The following is a 20,001-nucleotide window of genomic DNA, read 5'->3' on the forward strand; positions in this document are numbered from 1 at the left end:
TTCTTTCTGAGCAGTTTATAGTCACTGGAAATAAAGGAAGCCCTTTTAACATTCAGAAGCAGTCCTGGGGAGAGAGTTCCTACATAATCACAGTTTAGGCAAGATAGTTTCCTAGATTTGGACTCAGAATTGGGTATTGATAGTCTGTTTTGGCACTTACGCTGCTCTTTTGGTCATACTTTTGGAGGGAATTATTTATGGGCCAACACTGTGCACTTAAAAAAGTGTGTTCAGCCCTTTTTTCACCTTTGTATTCTTAGCCATCACTATAGTATCTGGCACATAACAGGAACTAAAATTTTGTTAAATGAATTGTTTTAGTATCCCTTGGTAATGCTTCTTAATACAGGTAGCTTTATGCTTTACATTTCTTCATTCCTCTTTAATTTTATGCTGCCTAATGAGCACTCATAGTTAATTTTTTGTTGTCTTTATCTTCTTATTCAATAATATCTCCAGTGATTCATAACTTACCTGAATAGTTAAATGCAGTGGTAATGCCTGGACAATTCACTTTATGATGCTGCTGTAATCTTTAATCCAGGGATATCTTTTTTTCCCCCTCTCTCATAAAATGAGGACTTATTGTAGCCTATTGATGAGAATTCAAGAGTACATTAATTGAATGGCTATTGTGTATAAAGCACTTTGCTGGATTATGAATAGATATAAATTGTGTACAAACTTTGCTACCAAGGACAGGTTGGGCAGACACACATGTATACTATATAATTATAGTATAGGTGGGATTGTGGTAACTGCTCTAATTGAGGTATAAGCCAAGTTTGGTGGTACCATAGAGGGAGGAATAATTGCTTCTGACTGGCTGAATATGGGTGAGCAGTTGACGTAAGCTTTTGTAGATCAGATGGAATTTGAATGGAGTCTTGAACTATATGTAGGACTTTGACAGGTGGTAAAGTGGAAGGGTTCTAGGTAGAAGAATGCACTAACAGTGCTTGCAGGTGGGAATGAGTATGGAATGTTTTAAAAAACATTGTGTTTGGGTAACGGTGTGTCTGGAATTGAGGCTAAATAGGAGCTTGGAACCAAATTGTCAGGGGTCTTATTTCTTGTTAAGTATTATTTTCTCTTCCGTAGAGCAAATCATAGGTGTTTGAGTAGAGGACCGACATTAAGGTATCTGAAACTTTCAGAAGAATGGAAACAGATTAAATGTAGCGGCAGGTGGGGAAGACAGTCAGAAGCTGAGGCCCAGTTGAGGTTGAAGATGATGAGGGAGGCCTGGAAGGAGGACCTGATACCAGAGGTCTGGGGTAGGTCAGCTAAAAGCCCTGTGGGTTGTTGATTGGGTGAGTTGTGCAGCAGCGTCCTGGCTCCCAATAGAGGCGCTTTCAATCGTGGGCCTTCTTTCCACTTACATCGTTTTGGAATACTGCAGAATATGCCACCTTTCCTTACACCTGGGAGATCAAGTATTTTAGCCTGCATTTGAGAGGAAAGTACAAGGAAAAAGGGGTTGAATGGTTGTTGAGGGAGCTGAGTTACCTGCACAGTTCTTCATCTCCTCTTTATAATGGGGTTCTTGGCCTTCCGGACTTTCTTTCTGGGTTCTTGGCTCATTGTCTTGAAGTAGAACTCACTTTTGGTCCCTTTTTGAGCCCGAGCTCAAATGAGTGGTAACATTTATCACTCAGTATTGTAATTATATCCAGGTCTGAGGCCAGAAACTATATTTGGGTCATCTTGGTATCACAAAATACTTAGCATGACTTTTAGAATGCAGTCATTCAGTAAATGCCTGTTAAATAAAGCACATTTGTTTATGCTTTGCAGTCACAGACCTTCTTACTCTCTCTACAGGACAAGCATGCTCATCTCAGGATCTTGCTGTGCCTGCCGCATGGAAGGCTTTAGATCCAGATCTCTTTAGCTCCCCACCCTCTTCTGGTTTCTGTTTAGATGTCATCTCGTCAGCGAGGTGTTCTCTGACAACCCTATATAAAATATCACCCTTTCCCAGCCCCAGGCCTCAGTGGCTCTTTTTATCCTGTATTACTTGTGCTTTATTTTTTACAGCACCTGCACCCTCTGATGTACATCTACTTGATGATCGTCTTTTTACTCCAGTTAGAAAGGAATTTCCTGTGATAACAGGAACATTTATTTTGTCACCTATTTTATCCACAAGCACCTGGAACGATGTTGGGCACATAGTGGGCACAATAAATGTTTGCTAAATGAATGAATGAACGGCAAAGATCAGACGGGAAAGGATAATAAAACACGAATATGCCGGTTTGTTTACAGATTTATGCAAGCAGTGGTATCGTTGTTATAACTTTTATAATATCAAGTCGTTAGTATTACTCTCAGAAAAATAAAAACAAATTCTATTTTCTATAGATTGTGCCTGTGAAATCTAATTATAGATTAGTTTTTGTTTTAAAAATGTTTGAATGCCAAGCATATCCAGTCAGAAAACACTTTTATTATCCATGCCAGCTTAATTTTTAAGGCAGTGAAATGGAAGACTGTCATTTCAGCAAGCAACTTATTTTCATTTGTGAGAATGGAATATTTTGAATATTCCAATTGATTTTTGAGGATGATTTTACAAGAAAATAATCCTCGTTTCTGTACATTGTACATTTTGCCTTTAAGACAGAAAATAATTAGAAACAGGCATGGAAATTATTTGCCTAGAAAGGTGAGAGCTTATAGCTGACTGATAAATGTCAGGAGGAAGGGACAGTCAGTTCCAACATAAAAGGTAAATCTTAGTATACTGAAAACTTTAAATTTTAAAGAAGATCTGGCTTAACAAATTATTTTATATGCATATTTAAAGTTTGCAAAGAGAACCGAGACTGTCACGAGCCCAAGCCTCTATTTTAAAAGTATTTTACTGCAAATTCACTTGGATATTTTTCCAGAAATCTTAAGTCTGTAATTTGGCTGTAAAAAAGTTGGTTACCAAATCAATATTATTATATGGCTTTTAGTGTCATAAGAATTCCCTTTTGGAAACCTATAAAAACTCATTTTTTCTCACCATAAACTTTATCTGTCACTTTTCTATAAGGTCAGAGTACTAATGCTGGAGGTGATCTGCTCTGGGACAGAGAGTCAACAAAATGGTCATAAAGTTAAAAAATGTCACATGGTGCTTTCCTGAGATTAGGATTTCTTTTTCATATCAAGTTCATGCTAATTTTAAAATATGGAAAGTTACATGTTTGATAGGTGTATTCTTAGTGTCCCTTTAAAAATAGATGAAATGTTAAGCTTGCCCCTAATTTTTGCAGTTACGTATTTCATATTTTTCTTAGTACTTTTGTGTTTTCTGGAGGCTAATTCTTAATTGTTTGTATACTTTTAATGGTAGGCTGTTTTCCTTCTAGGTTTATAAGTTAAATTTTTCTGAATAGATGGTTTTAAAAATGAAATATGATGAAAGTGTTGCACTGGAAAACGATTCCAGGAATAATACTTTCTTATCACTTGAAATGTGTTTCATGGTTTCATGGTATTTAAATTGTAAAAAATAGTAGGACCTGGAGGTTCCATTTAAAAATATTTCTCTACGAAGCCTGAGTTGCTGTTGGGTTAATACTTATTGAGTATCCATTCACCTCTTGCATGTATATAAATATAGGAAAACTCTGAGTGATTATTAAAAATTGTGAGACTGCGTCCGTGGTAGTTGACTCTGCCATCATCCCTCCTTTAACATGTGTAGCTCATATGGATGATTACACAATAATAGTTTTCTGCTTTTTTAATACAGACACTTTGGAAATTGAGTGTGAAACTAGAAATTCTTTTCAATTTTATTCACCTTAATTAAATATTTCCCCTTATTTCAAGACCCGTATCTAATTATTTAAGGCACAAGTTAATTTTGCCCTTTTACTTGAACTTTAAAAACTTTGAGTTTGCACAATATATGTTCCTCTTCAGAACTATGAGTACCAAAATAGTATTTTAGTTTCTAACACACTCTGTCAAAGTGCAGCTCCAGATTCCTTATGGATAAATAAAGATCTTGATCTGTTTACAGTTATTTAATAATTCAAGTACTTTTAAAAATTAACTGTATTACTTTTATTTCATGCATTAGACAAGGAGTATTTGTAAAACCAAATTATGGTGTTTGTGAATAGCTGTAGCCCCATTAGTTTAACCCTTGCTGATTAGTGTTTTACTAAGTTTCTTTATAGCAATAGTAGTTAGAATAATTTGAAAACCACTGGCAAGTTCCTAGAGGGGAGTAAGCCTTCAGTAATTGGGAAGTAGTTTGTTATTTCAAACAATTTGGCCTCCTTCCTAAAGTTAGGAAAAATTTATAGTTTCTTTTAATTGCAAGTTGAAACATTCAGTGAAGATAACTTGAAGAATAAAATGAAACCTGGAGAGAAAACCAAAATCACTCACAGTTCTACCATAAATGAGTATTTATGCCTACCTGTGTGCATGTGCATTCTCTCACACGTTTCTATATTCATTTCATCTTATATTTTTACATACTCATAGCATGCAATCATGCAAGGGTGGAAACATTTTGCCATGCCAATAAATGTTCTTTTTATTATGATTTTTGATCACTGATCATTTAATTCTGAAATTCCTTTTTTTTTAGATTTTTTTATTGTTAATCACCATACATTACATCATTAGTTTTTGATGTAGTGTTCCATGATTCATTGTTTGTGCATAACACCCAGTGCTCCATGCAGAATGTGCCCTCTTTAATACCCATCACCAGGCTAACCCATCCTCCCACCCCCTTCCCCTTTAGAACCCTCAGTTTGTTTTTCAGAGTCCATCGTCTCTCATGGTTCGTCTCCCCCTCCGATTTCCCCCTCTTCATTCTTCCCTCCTGCTATCTTTTTCTTTTTTTTTTTCTTAACATATATTGCATTATTTGTTTCAGAGGTACAGATCTGTGATTCAACAGTCTTGCACAATTCACAGCGCTCACCATAGCACATACCCTCCCCATTGTCTATCACCCAGCCAACCCCATTGAAATTCCTTTTTGTTGGATATTTTGGTTGCTTTCAATTTGGGGCAAAGACTTCAGTAAAGATTCTTGATGATTTCCACGGTTAATTTGTAGAAGTGGTATTGTTGAATCCAAAGATAGACACAGTTCTGAAGCTCTTTGTATTACATTCAAATGTGATAGGACATTTTAATACTTCAAAGCAAATCTAGCCTCTTAGCATTGGTAGATTAGGTAGCAGCCTTCAGGGCTTGAGAAGGGTCCTTTTAATTCACAAATGATTCTCATCCATTCTTCAAATGGCTGAAATTTTGCCATCACCTGTTGCTCCCTCGTAAAGTACAAGTACTCCTCAGAGAGGTAACACATTGTTGTGCCTGGCAGGCATGTACTCTGAACAATGTGCAGGAGTTTATCTGATATTTTCAATTTAGTTCTTGCAAGTAAAGTTTGGAAGCAAGGACAGGGAAAGGGACATTAGAACATTAAACAAGAGGAATGGTAAGGGGGAATAAGTATTTCTTTACTTCAATTCTGCTAAGATCTGTTGAGCGACTCTTATATGAAATGCAGGATATTACGTACCCAGTTTTATGAGTTTAAGTTATAATCTCTCTCTACAGTGAGTCAGGCTGTTTGTTAACTGTGAATGCTAATTAATCCAGTAGAGAGACTTATGGTCCCAGATATGGTGCATATACATGTTGGATAGAGATGCAAGGGGGAATTAATTAACTCCTAAGCAACCTTACTCTGTTTGAACACACTGTTTGCAAAGTGTGAAATTACTTCCTTAAGAGATGATGAGGATGCAGAGCTGGGTTTGGGTAGTTCGCAAAGAATATTCTGTACTGTATGTTTCCCTGCTTCATTAGACAAAATACTTATATCATTGGAATGTCTCCTTGAAAAACCAGCTGATAAAGAGATAATAGTGACAGACAAGGCCACTAAATAGATAAAAGTCATAGTGCTTGCTCCAGTCAGGAAACTTTGAGCTATTGCTACTTATCTTTTTATTCAGTGGAAACTTGTGTGTCAGATGATACGGGCAAGCCTGTGCTTCCTCTGTAGAAACTATGGAGAATAGTAGACCTTCTAGAAATTATACACTGTTGTTTGTGTATGCCTTCTCTTTACTCAGCAATCTCAATCCTAAATATCTTCAGGATTTAAAAATTCCAGTCTATTATTATCAGACTGACTCTTTTTCTTATAATAGTGGGTAGCTAATAATATGCCCCTTGTGATATTTAAAAATAGTGATACAGCTCTCATTACCGTATCTCTTAGCCCCAGATTTACTCAGCCCTGGTCTAAACTGGCTTTCTGGGCTTTTGAAAATTTATCACTAATGATCTCTAGAATCTATCCAGTTTTTCTAGTGTTGGCTTCTTAAACCATTAGTAAATGTCTTAGACCATTGACAAATCAAAAAAGATTCTTGAAAAATATATGGCAGCTAGAAAAAGACCTGCTGCAATACATAAATAGAAGAAAATGTACTTTTAACCAATCCTACTTCTAATAAATAAATTTCTATAGTTAGGTAGAACTTTGGAGATGGGAGAAGTGTCACTGAACATTTTAATTGGTACATCTTTAAAGCATGGTTTTATGGATTTGGATCTTTAAGGACAGATTCCAATACTGGCTTCACCTCACGTTTCCTAACACCATTTAAATAAATCTGTTACTGCAGGGTGACTTTCATTCATATAAAATGAATATTAAAAATATTAAAGGTATCTAACATCAGTTCTTTTAAGGATATCTATTTCTAGCCCTTCAGTCCTCTGGAAATTTCTTTCTTCTCCCAAGTGTTTACCTGATATTCTTTTGCCTCCTGAGCTGTTAGGTTTTTGTATTTCTTGAAAGTTGATTTCCCTCACTGATAAATAGATTGAGTTGTGAGATTATGTCCTTTTCATTTTTCACTGGAAGTGAGTAAATCCAGAACTTTATACTTGGTGACATTTATTTCAACCCATCAAGGGAATGCCACCCATGTTTGCTTGGGTTGCAGCACTTCAAATAGGACGTTGAGAATGTTTGTGTGTTAGAGTCACTTTGCTATTTCTGTTTCAGAATTAACTGAAAATGTGATATGTGCCTCCCACTTGGAGAGGGAAACTTCTCAACAATTTTTTATTTAGTTAAGATGGATTAAGTTCTTAAAAGATGTTAGAGCGAGACTCACTAGCGCCAGTATAGTTAAGAATCTGTTAGTCATTTTATTTGAAACTCATTTGGTGTGTATATTTATAATTGTCTTGCATAATCCAAGTCTGAGTTAAAATTTGGCATAGAAGCCAATGTAGGGTAGCAAGATAATGCTTCTGACCAAGAAAAATATGCCAGTCTAATGATTAAACTGGTTGAATCCTTCCAGGTCACAGACTTGACTGTCCTTGTGTTAAATATTCTTGCATAGAGCCTAGAAAGATCAGAGAAGATAGTTAGTTGCCCATGGCATGAAACTAGGGTTCTAAACCCCTCAGTAGGGCTGCTGGCAGAACTATTTTCCTTAGAACGAGGTGTGACATTTTCAATACAATAAGATACCACCTGTTATATTTTAGGTGGGTGATAGAATTTGTGCATCAAGTTCTCTCTGTGAGAGTAAGTAGTAATTAGTGGTAGGAAGGGGTGATTATTTGTGGTTGGTAACAATAAAGGTCTTGGATGAGTTCAAGAAATTGTCAAGGCCATTGCTAAAGAGTTTTATGGTTTATTGACTCAACAGAGAGTGTTGAACACTTTCTGTTTGCTAAGTGCTGAGGATATAGTGGTAAGCAAGCAGACCTGGTCACTGTCCTTTTGGAACTTAATATCCAGTAGAGGATTATATAGTCACTCATATAAAAATATTCTACAAGTGGTAAGTACAAAGAGGTACTACAGATTGTTTTATCAGGAGACTTAGACTTTGTTTGATGGTGACAGTAGTAAATTATGACACAGACTGAGCATATCTCTATGGCTGACCTCTTTGCCTCCTACTTCAAACCATTCTTGTCATATGAATCTTGGATATTGTCTTTCTCCCATCCTAGTCATTAAGGCCTCTTGCCCTATCAGAAAGGTGTTAGTCTAGAGCTGGGGGTGAAGGATAAGGGTTGTGGGGTCAGGGAAAGGATGACTATGTAGGACTCTGGAAGGAGTTACAAGAGATTAGAACAAAAGTTTTGAGTTTTACCACCCTAACTATAGGGTATTCTATATAACTATATTGTGTGGTTTTTACCACTGATGTCCTAGATTTACAAACTATTGGGAGTTATGATTAGATATAATATGTGATACATATATTTATCATACTGATATTTATATTTCACATGCATATAAATATATACTGCAGTATATATCATTTACATATTAATAATTATTAAACATTGATGATTAATCCAAAAACTCTAAAGACTAGAAAATGGACGCACCTTTTACTTATATCCTACCAGGTACCTGCAATGAAGTATAATGGGAAGATATATGACTGTAGGGTCCAAAGACCTGGGTTTAAGCCCTTGCTCTGTTACTCTGTGATGCTCAATATTCTCCATTTCTTCCTCTATAAAAGAAAAGTGGTTGGTCAGTGGCTCCCACATTCCTTCCACCTATGAATCTGTGAAACACCTGGGCTTTTCTACTTAGGTATCCATATATGAGTGGATCAGATAATCCTATTTTTTCCCACTGGACTGATTTGCAGCTCATTTCAGGAAGGTGGAAGCCTTGGAGAAATGCCATCTTGAGAAAGCAAATACATTATTCATCTTGTCAAACTTTTATAAAATGAATAATTGTTGGCAGAAAGTATTTAAAAATGCCTTTTCTTCTTTCCCATTAAATTAAAGTATAATTACTAAATGTGAAATGGGATCTCCAGATTTATGGTGAGGGAATTGGCTTCTTATCCTAGTTCCACTGCTAGTATTAAACTAGGATGGTGATAGATCAAGCAGATTAAAAAACTGCAGGTGATTTTCAGAATTCATGGATCTCAGAGATATTCATTCTTTTAGGCCATTAAACTTGCTTTGGCCCAGAATGCAATTGCTTGTGGTGTTTCTACCATTTCTTTTATCATTGTTACTTCTCTTGTATTAATAGGTTAAGATAAACTCATATCTGCATGAAAAAATATATCTAATAAAGTCTCCTTTCTATGAAAGTAAGAAGAGAATCCGTCTTTGAAAGAGAATATAATAAAATGTGTTTAGATAGACTAGCTGCTTGATGTAGTTTCGACTTCGGGAATAATGGGAAATCATTAGTAGCAGGTGGAATGCTGCCTGACACTCATTTGCTTGGGACCTGTGGGCATGAAAGCAATGCTACTTTAAAGGCAGAATCAAGTTCCCATTTCCTCCTGATTTTTAGTGCAGCTCTACAGAAACGTAGTGACATTCACAATGTGCCGGATCCTGGGAAGCCCCCAGGAAGAGAATGACATGGCCCCTGTCCTGCAGACTTTCAGAGGCCCAGAGGGAAGTGGGACCTGGAAAGAGTAAAACCAGTACTGAGACTGTACAGAGCAGAGGGGAAGTCCTGTTGAAAAGAAGTTCAGGGAAAGGCTTTATAGAAGTGGTGATTCATGAGCAGAAATTTTAAGGAAAATTCATGAGGTGAACAGGAAGAGGCTGACGGAAAAGAAACAAAGGTGTGGAATCACAGAAGGGTAACTACGTGAGTGTGAGCGCTTGGTGCTGCAATGAGGCAGAGTCTGGGCAAGTGGGGGAAAAGAGATCACAGGGGAGAAGGAGAAGCAAGGCCGTGGTGAAGAGAAAGGAAGGGCCAGACAAGCAAGGTCTCACTGCCATGTGTAGGGCCTTGGGCTTTATCCGTAGGTGGTGGAGACCTTGAAGGTTTTTGAGCATATCACCTCATGATCACATTTGCATTTTGGAAGATTACTTGTGGCTGGATTATGGAGAAATGTCATGACAGGAATCAGATGGTGTGGCAGCATGGAGACCTAGTTAAAAGGGTAATGCAATAGTTCAAATGAGCGATGAGATGATTTTCTGGTGTAAAATTTTCTATTGATTCATAAATATACTGCCACATTTTAAAATATCAGCAAACTGAAATAGTTTTAGTATTCAGTAGAACTAATTCATTGCTACTTTTATAGTTTGAAATTATTCATGAAATTGATAGCAATGAAAAGTTGAAAGAGGATGAATATTTTTTCAGTGAAATTAAACTAGTAAACTTCTCACAAAAAATCATAGTTATAATTTTGCTATATAGTATGGACTATAACTTCACAAAAATGTAAAGCAATGAATTTGTAATATATGCACATCTATTTATTTGTGGAAATTATGCATAGTTGAAAACAAGTGAATGATGTCATAGTGTCAGTGTGTATAAGTATTTGTTGAGTTTGCATTTGATACAGTTATAACCAAGACTTTGTATTAATTCAAGTTATGGAATAAGTGACTGATAGTTCTAAACAGAAAGGTAAATCTCAAGTTGAGAAAGAATGAAAATATCTGTTAGGGAAAATTAAATAGCAATATATGCATATAAGATTGTAATTTTTAAAAGAGTTTGTATAAAAGATCATAGGAAATCATTTAAATGGAAAAGCACACTTGAGAATTGCTTTAAATTGTGTCACAAACAGGATGGCATATACATCTTCTTACCAAATCTTGGTTTTGATGCATAAATCCTTAGTTCTTCATTACCACAACAGGAAACTAAAGTCAGAACTGAAGAAATTAGAACACCCATAGCACTATGAGGCAATAAAATATTATAGTGCTACATCTCTTTCAGTATGAACCCAAGATTTTTATTTTTAATGTTACTATTTAAGTACACATAGTAGTACATAAGTTATCATAAATGTTAGGTTGTATGTCCATAATTAAATAATGATCAGTTTCCATAATGCATTATCTTTAATTCAAACTATGCTCAGGAATCTGAGCATTCATTTCTTACTGTTTGCCAAACTTTCTTTAATTATGTAGAATACTGTTGGTGCCTGTAGTTTTAGGATTGCAAGGTTTTTTACTCCACAGCTGATACCAGATTGTATTTTAGTACTCAGAGATTACATTGAGGTTTTAGGGGTTAGGATGAATTTGCTACGCCTGATTTTTATAAAAAGTTTTTTAAAAATAACTTTTTGGTAGGATCTGCTTATCTCTGTTTCCCCCACCCCCTGACCCCCATATGATACTTGATTATAGTGTGATACCTTGAGGATACTTTTTTTAGCAAAATGTATTTTTACTATATATTCACCCTTAATAGGTTCTGTTAGTGGAATTGATAGTGACATGTTTCAAAGCAGAAATCTTTATGCTTATTTTTTTTTACTATTTAATGAGATTTCAGGTATATTTTAACAACTGGGGTTTCCCTGATGAATCATTAAAATAAGTGAGTGGGTTGGAAGGTAATGCTAACTTTTCTCAGTACTGCCCTGTTTTATCCTGCTGGGTTATTCGTTGCTTTTAAAATAGAACCTGGTGTGTTGGAGTTGGTGGGTGGAGGTGCTGAAGGGAAGGGGTCAGTAAGAAAATACCAGGTAAACCTCTGATGACCTATTGGGAAGTCCTGCTCAGATTTTATTTTCCCCAACTTAGAGCATTTAGTGTTTAAGTTCACTGTTTTTTCATTCTGCCAAGCTTAACTTTTTTAAATATTATATATAGGCAAGTAGAAAATATATTTTCAGCAATTAATTCAAATATAAGGTATCAAGCAATGTGTGCATTAGCCTGTGGAATCAATTTCTCATGTGTGTGGGATTAAAACCGTTAATACCATCATCACTGAAACCATACCTTCCTACAGCTAATAGCAGTAAGGTGTCTGTGGAATATATTAATACAACAATTCCTCTGATTTAAAATTATTACTTGGTATTTGGTTGGAAAATTATTTGAATATTATAAGTAACTGAATTGACATCATATATGAGGGCTGATTACAGGTTTCTAATGTGACTTAGGTTTAGCTTTAAAAAAATCCACATGATGTATGTATACTTAGTGCATCTTTTTCAGTAAATCAATGGCATATTGCAAATTTCCGTTCTCTGTACTGTCAAAAAAAAAAAAAACAAAAAATAAAAAACAAAACCTACGACAGCAAGTTCTAACTGTTAGAGGAGGTAGACCAAAATGTAGTTCACCTTGAAAATGGCTCAGGGAATAAGGAAATTGGGTCAGGCTTAAAATAAATGCAGGTACAGTGACGAAAAGTTTTAATAAAAATTTAAAAATATTCACAGCCCTGGTTTCAGGCTACTTTTGTTCTTGGTGATCTTATCAATGCATTATTAATTTTTAATTGAAATGACACTAATGGCACTTTTTCATTTTGGTCAAAATGCTTATGTGAAATATTTTTGTGATTTTTCACTTTGTATCCTCTTTTAATTGTAAATATAAAGTTTTGGAAAGTCAGACAATTCTTAGATCATTTGGCCTCTGGTGATCTTAAGTAGAATTTGAAGTGGTTTAAAATTCCTATGTCATAGCTATCACTTTGACTCATTTATATTGCCAATTTAATGTTTAGCACTTAACCATGTATCATTAAATCATAGTATTGATAATGAATTAAACTTTCATAAAGCCTTAATAGTATAGTAGATTCTCATTCATCTGGTGTCACTGGGGAATAAAATATGCTGAAGAAATGAGTTTTTTGTTTTTTTTTTTTAACTGAAGCTTACTGGGTTAAGCAGAAAAACTTAAAAGTTGATAAAAATTTATCTGACACACATTGTATGCTCTTTTTGGGAGCAAGAATGGATTGGCCATTAACTTTTTCTTTTTTTTTTTCAACTTTTTTCTTAATGTCATAAAATACTAACATTCTAGTGTCATGCAGAAAGGACATGGGCTTTCTGATTGGAATTTGTTCCCTCACATAAGAAGGTTTTTTTTTTGTTTTTTCCTTTGAAATAAATGCCACACCTCTAACTGATATACTTACTCAGTTTCTGCGGTGCTAAAGCTTTAACCCACTTATGTAAGACCTTTGGCTGTGTGTAGGCTTACCTACCATCTTCTGGCAAACACCTGGCCACAGCCTTGGGTTGTAAAGGAGACCTTTCCCTTGCTTAGGAGTAAGCCTTTCTGTGTTCAGGACTGCCACTCCCAAGCACTCACTCCCTAGTAGCCATTGGTAGTGGTCCCTGATGTCTGTATTCACCATTGCTCGGTGCTCGTGAGCATCTTTGGTGTCAGAGGGAGCACCTGGCGTTTTCTGGGATTATTGCTAAAATGAGCAAATAGTGCACTCCCTTTATCTTTTAGCAAATTCCAGCATAACAGCAAAAATTCTTTTTAACAGTGTTTTTTTTTTTAAACCTCATGCTTGTTTGTTTCAAGCAGTGTTTTCTAAAAACTCAAGCACAGTAAGAGTATTTGCACTGTTCTTTAATGTGCTGTGATGACATTTGGTTTGAATCTTATATTTAAAAATCAGCTTCCTCTCTTTTGCTTGCACCTAATGGGAATCATCTTTCTTCCAGGTTGTGCTTTAAGAAGACTATAGGGAAGAACACATTTTCTTCTTGCCACAGAAGTTGCAATAGAAGTAAGTAGGGGAACTGCCAGGATATGTCTGTCTCCACAAAACAAGCAGAACAAATTTCCGTGAATCAAAGCCACTAAGTATAGTTTTCAGAGATGGTAGGACATAGTTATTCTCCCCAGAAAAATACCCAAAATGCAGGCACACCCATTGGCCACTAGAAAAATGCTCGAGTAAACGCTAGTTCAAACCTGTACATTTCACTCTTCTTACTGAGCTATTAAAGGGGTGGAAATCTACTATAGCTATAATCTTTTTTTCCCCTTTTCTATTTTTCGACCTCCCACGTGCTTGGTGTTCAGTTCTGCTTACTGAATGTCTTGAATCTACAGCAGCACCTACACATACTGCCTCCACATTGGCTTATGGTTTGCAGATAACTCATGATTCAGACCCATAAGAAACATCTGTAAATATATGGCATGATATGTGCTCTAGATTAATCATTTAAAAGGGCAAAGGAATGAAGAATCAGAAAGCTTTTTTTCCCTTCTAATATTGATGTTGCTTTCTTTGAGGTTATATGAATGAAATGTTCTTTAGAGTGGTTTAGATCACATTCTATTACTTGGGGAAATAACTCAGGTCATTTTTATAACAACCTTTTAAGGATATATAGGGCATATACACCTTGTCATGATTAGATCAGAGGAAATAAACCAAGATAGAGATAACTGTGATGTGATCTAGTAAGCAAACTAATGTTAACTGCTTTTAGTCTGTCTTGCAACCTTTGATATAATTTTCAAAATTGCCTTATATTGGTCTCTCAGTAGACTTTCTAGAAGTTTCCATTATTTGAAGGATTACAGCTACCATTTTGTTAAACTTATCTTATTGAACTTTGCATTTATTAGAGGTGGTCTCCAACTGGCCTGAAAAAAGCCAAGCCTCTGCATAGCTCAACCCCTAGGCTTACTTCTTCCCAGGTACCTGTGGGGGTCTCAAATTCTTATTTGAAATACAAGCTGCTGATGAAGAATGGGTAACACCTACCACACTTCAAATGCATGTGTATATGCACCTTTCCCCCCTATTGATTGAGAGGGGGCCATGATTGAAAATTACTGATTTTAAAATGCAGGAGGATTCAAAGATATCCTTTTCCCTTACATAAGGTGATTTATACTGAAAATGGGAGGGGCAAAATATCTTATTACTGTTTGTTAGTTATTATGCTTCAATTTTATCTTCACAACACACCTCTGAGGTTAGTATTGTTATCCTCATTTTAAAGGAGGCAAGACTGAGTCCTACAAAGTTAGGTAACTTGTCCTAGGTCACACAGCTAGGAAGTGACGTTGTTGAGCTTCAGACTTGTATCTCCCTAACCCCAGAGTTCATGCCTTTTCCACCTGAGGAACACTGCTGCTTATTTTGTAGATAAGTGAAATATGTATTTGTATATTTTTCTTTAAAAATGCTCATTGGAAAATTCAGACATCAAGAACTAAGCTTTTTTTCATTCCAACCATATCTTTGAGAACCATTTGAGACTTTCTCCTTTGAAATGCAATTTAAATAGGCATTGGTTTGAACAAGGTAAAGTATAGTTTTATTAGTGAAAAGCATCATTGAGGGGCACCTGGGTGGCTCAGTTGGTCAAGCGTCCAACTCTCGGTTTTGGCTCAGGTCATGATCTCAGGGTCGTGACCTTGAGCCTTGCGTTGGGCTCTGTGCTCAGCATGAGTCTGCTTGAGATTCTCTACCTCTTCTCCATCTGCCCCTACCCCTGCTTGCACTCTCTCTCTCTAAAATAAATAAAATTTTTTTTAAAGATTTATTTATTTATTTATTTGAGAGAAAGAATGAGAGAGAGAGAGAGCACATGGGAGGGGGGAGGGTCAGAAGGAGAAGCAGACTCCCTGCCAAGCAGGGAGCCCAATGTGGGACTCGATCCCGGGACTTCAGGATCATGACCTGAGCTGAAGGCAGTCGCTTAACCAACTGAGCCACCCAGGTGCCCTAAAATCTTTTTTAAAAAAGCATCATTGAGTTATTGAGACTAATAGTTTTGTGGAACAACATTATTAAGAGCAATATGCTGTGTAATGAGTGGTGTTTACTTAAGTCATAAAGGAAAATTCAAACATCTGGAATATTTTTTAAACAATGTAGTATTTATGTACAGAGTGATATTTCTTCCTTCTTACAGGAAATAGCATATAATTTGAAATGTATATGGATTTTCTTTATATTCACACATATATTTTTATTTTACTGACCACATTAACAAAAGTCATATTATTAAACCAAAAAATTGCTTGATAGCTAACTCACTGGGATGAAAAATGTACCATGTCTTTAATAACAACATTACTTTATCCCTCTTAATGGGATTGTTATTTAAAGAAAGTTTCTAGAAACCTTGCTGGTTCATAGGTATATAGCTTTACCCCCCTTTTTGGGTCTTCCTTTGCAGGTGGGAAATTGGTGATAATGGGGGGGGTGGTTAAGGTATGTGCAGTGTCTCAAGAAATTCTATCCTAAGATTTTTAACATTAGAGGATTGAGATTTGAATATGATTGTACTTTCTTTCCAAATATGGGATTCACTGGGGGCAGTGCTAGCTGGTGAATTTAAAGATGAATTAATGTGAGAGTTACAGAATCAGAGAATTTCTGAACTGGATAGGGCCTTACAAACAAAGGGCTCTTGGAGTGGAAGTCTTAGGAGATGAGTTCATGACTGTCCGAGAGTAGTGGAGCTCTAGGCCAAGCCACTTCTTGTGGTTACTGAGTCAGGGTCACAGCCATTCCAACCAGGAAGTGAGTGATCACAGCAGAGAGGGCTTTACACTTCCTGGGGCTGGAGAAAAAAAAAAAAAAACCTGAGTCATTGTGGAAGTAATCTTAGGGCAAAAAGAAAACAGAAATCAGAAAAATAAGCATCCTTTATTTCCTCTTGTTAACACAAATAATGTAAAAATACTGATTACAAAAATATAAACCTTAAGTGTTATGTACTTTTTAAAAAAGTGGGATGCAGCATATTTTTTAAAAAATTAAGTGTCTGTAAATTATTTGCCCTCTGAGTATGTAATATTTTAACTTATTTTTAAAAAAATCTTTATGCACACACACACATACATATGTTGGAAAAATATTGTTTTGCTTATTATTTAGAATCTGTGAAGGCTTAAAAGGGCCCATGAGTCTTCTCATCGTTGAGCCATTCTGTGGAGGATCCCATAAACAGCTGGTGGATCTGCTCCAAGAAGAGTTAGAAGACTGTGTCCTTTATACCCTTCCTGCAAAGAAATGGCATTGGAGAGCACGGACATCGGCTTTATACTTCTCCCAGAATATTCCCATCAGTGAACAGTACAGGTAATTGGAGCTTGGGCTGCACCTTCAGCCTGTTCTTACTGTACATGTTATAAGAATGTTGCTTCTCTGTTGGCATCTGTGAGATTTTCTCCAGCTATGGAATTGGTTAGTATGACTATAATAGACCCAGCAGAGCAGGAGAGTTCACTTATGCTGTGAGGACAGCTGGCTAGATGAAAAGTGGCCTCATTTAGAACCCTCAAGCCTTTTCTCATTTGTCTTGTGATGTTATCACATGCATGTGTGTGGGTGTGGATGACATTTTTTGGCCTGAGAGGAGAGTTGATCTTGGGCACATTTTTTGCACATAACCTCCAGTGTCTCTTGTAGGGAGTGTGCTGTTTGTGGTTAGTTTATTGTGTCTGCTCTGTACTAGGAGCTAAGGTTGAAAAGGCGCATGTGACCACGGTCTGTGCCCTTAAAGCTTTAAAGACTATTGAGGTAGAGATGGACTTGCAGGTGCAATGTGAGCATGAAAAATGGAGGAGTTGATTTTGACTGACAAAGTGGAGGTGGCTTTATAGAGCTGGCAACCTTTGCTTAGTCTTCAAGGATGAATAGATTTGGGGCACACAGGACTCAGTTCTGAATTCTGATTAGTTAGGAAGTGGGAACTAGGGGTACATCATAGAGATTCTTCTGGGACACACCAGAAAGATGAATGAGAAATACTGATGACGTTTGATGGAGGACAAGTAGAATACTGAACATCCTTACCTCCTTATTCTCTATTGCTATATACTGCCTTGTGTCTCCTGCTTGTTAAATAGTGGGAGATTATCCTACTGTGTTTTATAGATCTGTTCTTACCATTCTGGGCCCTTCTGTGTAGAACTGCATTGGTTTGGGGCGCCTGGGTGGCTCAGTCATTAAGCGTCTGCCTTCAGCTCAGGCCATGATCCCAGGGTCCTGGGATCGAGCCCCGCATCGGGCTCCCTGCTCCCTGCTCCCTGCTCTGCTTCTCCCTCTCCCTTTGCTGCTCCCCCTGCTTGTGCTCTCTGTCTCTCTTTCTGTCAAATAAATAAATAAAATCTTAAAAAAAAAAAAAAGAACTGCATTGGTTTAAGCAGCACTGGGGAGTGCAGGCTGATAAGTAATGGAGGTAGGGCAAAAGGGTTGCTGGAGAAAGGGCACCGTTTGGGCTGGAGCGCTCACCTTGCCTTCAGCAGCCACATCTATCTGTTGCTGCTTGTAAGGTGGAACAGTCACAAAGGAGACAACGGCTTGGGATTTAAATGTAGGTTGCTGTTCTTGGTAGTAATTTGGGGGATTCAGAGAATCCCCATACACCATTTGGTGTATGAAAACCATGCATCATGTCTGAGCATTCAGGTTGTCAGGTGGAATAGCAGTGAGCACTCGAGTCACTTTGCTTGGGATTATAAAGGTAAAATGCTGTTTGGGGACAAATTTAAGAATTTATTTTTCTAACCTAAAGTATATTTTTACTTCCATAATTTAATGTTTTATACTCTGATATCACTAAGTGAATATGGTTGACGGATAGTATTAGAAATTTCAGTGAGGGTATCAATATAAAACTTTTAAGGGCAATGATAAGACTGTTGACTGTTGTTTAAAATATGACTATTTATGGTTGCTTTCACATCTCATTTAATTGTGTTTGCATGGCACCAATAGTATTGTATTACTTAAGGTCAAGTAACGCAGTTGACTTTATGGCACATTTTCATTTAACGTGACCGTTTGTTATAATACATTTCTACAATGACTTGGACATTGAAATGAATCATTTCTCCATCGGCTGTTAGAGTTCATTTTGATTACGCAGTTTTTCAGAATGAAATTACTGTGTCACAAATACGTGTGTGTGGCAAGCATGCGTGCCAGGACTCCCGTGTGCCGGCTCCTCCACTCCGTGTGAGGCCTCAAGCATTTGAGGATAAACATCACAGTGCTCGTTGAAGCAGTCTTACTGGGGAGGTCGATTGCTGCAAGACTGCGATGGGAAGTTTTACTCTGACAGCTACAACCTACAGGTCCTGACAGCGGGGTCTAAGATCTTTCAGGGTATCATTGCAGCTGTGCACTTACCTGCATTAATCTAATCAGACTTCACTAAAAGATACACCTCACCAGTTGGACCTACGGTTATATTTGACCAGTGATAACTTATCTACTCTTTTTGAATACTTTTGGAAAAACAGCAACAGCTTGAAAACTTAACACTAAGTTAAAAAATATGCTCACTCAACCCTACATTGAAGTGCAAGAACGGTCTTTTGTTACACCAGATAAATCTGATCTCTGTGGAGACTTTTAAAGACATGAAGAGTTTTTGCTTTCCAGTTAGTTAACTCTCTTTGTACACTTGGCAGATGAAATCATCACAATTCAGAAAGCACCGGTATTACGTGCTATGCAGAATTACTCTGAACAGGTAGAGGCTGCATCTGATGAGAAAGACCCTGAATGTAGGTACACATGTTATTTTTCTCAGCTTCTGTACATACAGTCATTATTGTTACAAGCTTATTATCCAGAAAATATTTTATTACTAACAGAATAAATGCTTCAGCCTAATTACTCAGTTTGATTCTGCTTCTTTATCTTGACAGCTAGGAGAATACATCATGGGTCACATTTGGAGTTGTTTAATTTTATCATAGATTACAAAAGCTCCATAAGTTATTTTTCCCCAAAGTAGTGGTAATGATTATTCCTTAGGTTATATTAAAATTTTGCCTTCTGGAAACCACGAAATGCAGAAAAATGTTTTGAGGATGGGTCTTAAATTTTATGTTCTGAAATGTATGAGTCATTTGTCCCAAGATTAGCATTTTGACTTTCTTAGATACACCTAGACTTGGCATCAAAGATATTTCATTCATTTTTTTCTTTACTGAACTGAGACAATCAGTTACTTAAAATCATTTTTTTTCACTCTCAGCTGCTTACAATTATATTTTTCATTCCATCCGAGGTATCGTAGCAGATTCTGATCATTGGCCATTTAACAGCCCTTCTTCCTGTTAACAGAATCACACTTGTCTTTGGAGTGGCTAAGTACCCAGCCCCTGGGAGTGAAGCATGATTGACTTGAGTCGGTCATTATGATCCCGTTCTCTGCCCCATTTTCCCAGCTTTCCTTGCAGTTAATGCTGGGC

The 20,001-nt window shown here is 36.7% G+C and overlaps 1 protein-coding gene across 12 annotated transcripts in view; it reads left to right on the plus strand.

Annotated features, from left to right (window-relative positions):
• QTMAN (queuosine-tRNA mannosyltransferase) overlaps positions 1 to 20,001 on the plus strand; it is a 449,054-nt gene that overhangs the window by 108,360 nt on the left and 320,693 nt on the right. For all 12 annotated transcript variants that reach the window (XM_088021722.1, XM_088021716.1, XM_088021727.1 and 9 more), the window contains 2 exons: positions 13,482 to 13,546; positions 16,670 to 16,873. In XM_088021722.1, coding sequence (XP_087877848.1) covers positions 16,695 to 16,873 — 179 coding nt within the window. In that variant the 5' untranslated portion in view covers positions 13,482 to 13,546; positions 16,670 to 16,694. The remainder of the gene's footprint in view (positions 1 to 13,481; positions 13,547 to 16,669; positions 16,874 to 20,001) is intronic.

The sequence above is a fragment of the Eumetopias jubatus genome, unplaced genomic scaffold, assembly GCF_037043125.1.
Source record: "Eumetopias jubatus isolate StellerSeaLion01/CBP00866 unplaced genomic scaffold, mEumJub1_p1.0 scaffold_3, whole genome shotgun sequence".
NCBI classification, from domain to species: Eukaryota; Metazoa; Chordata; class Mammalia; order Carnivora; family Otariidae; genus Eumetopias; species Eumetopias jubatus.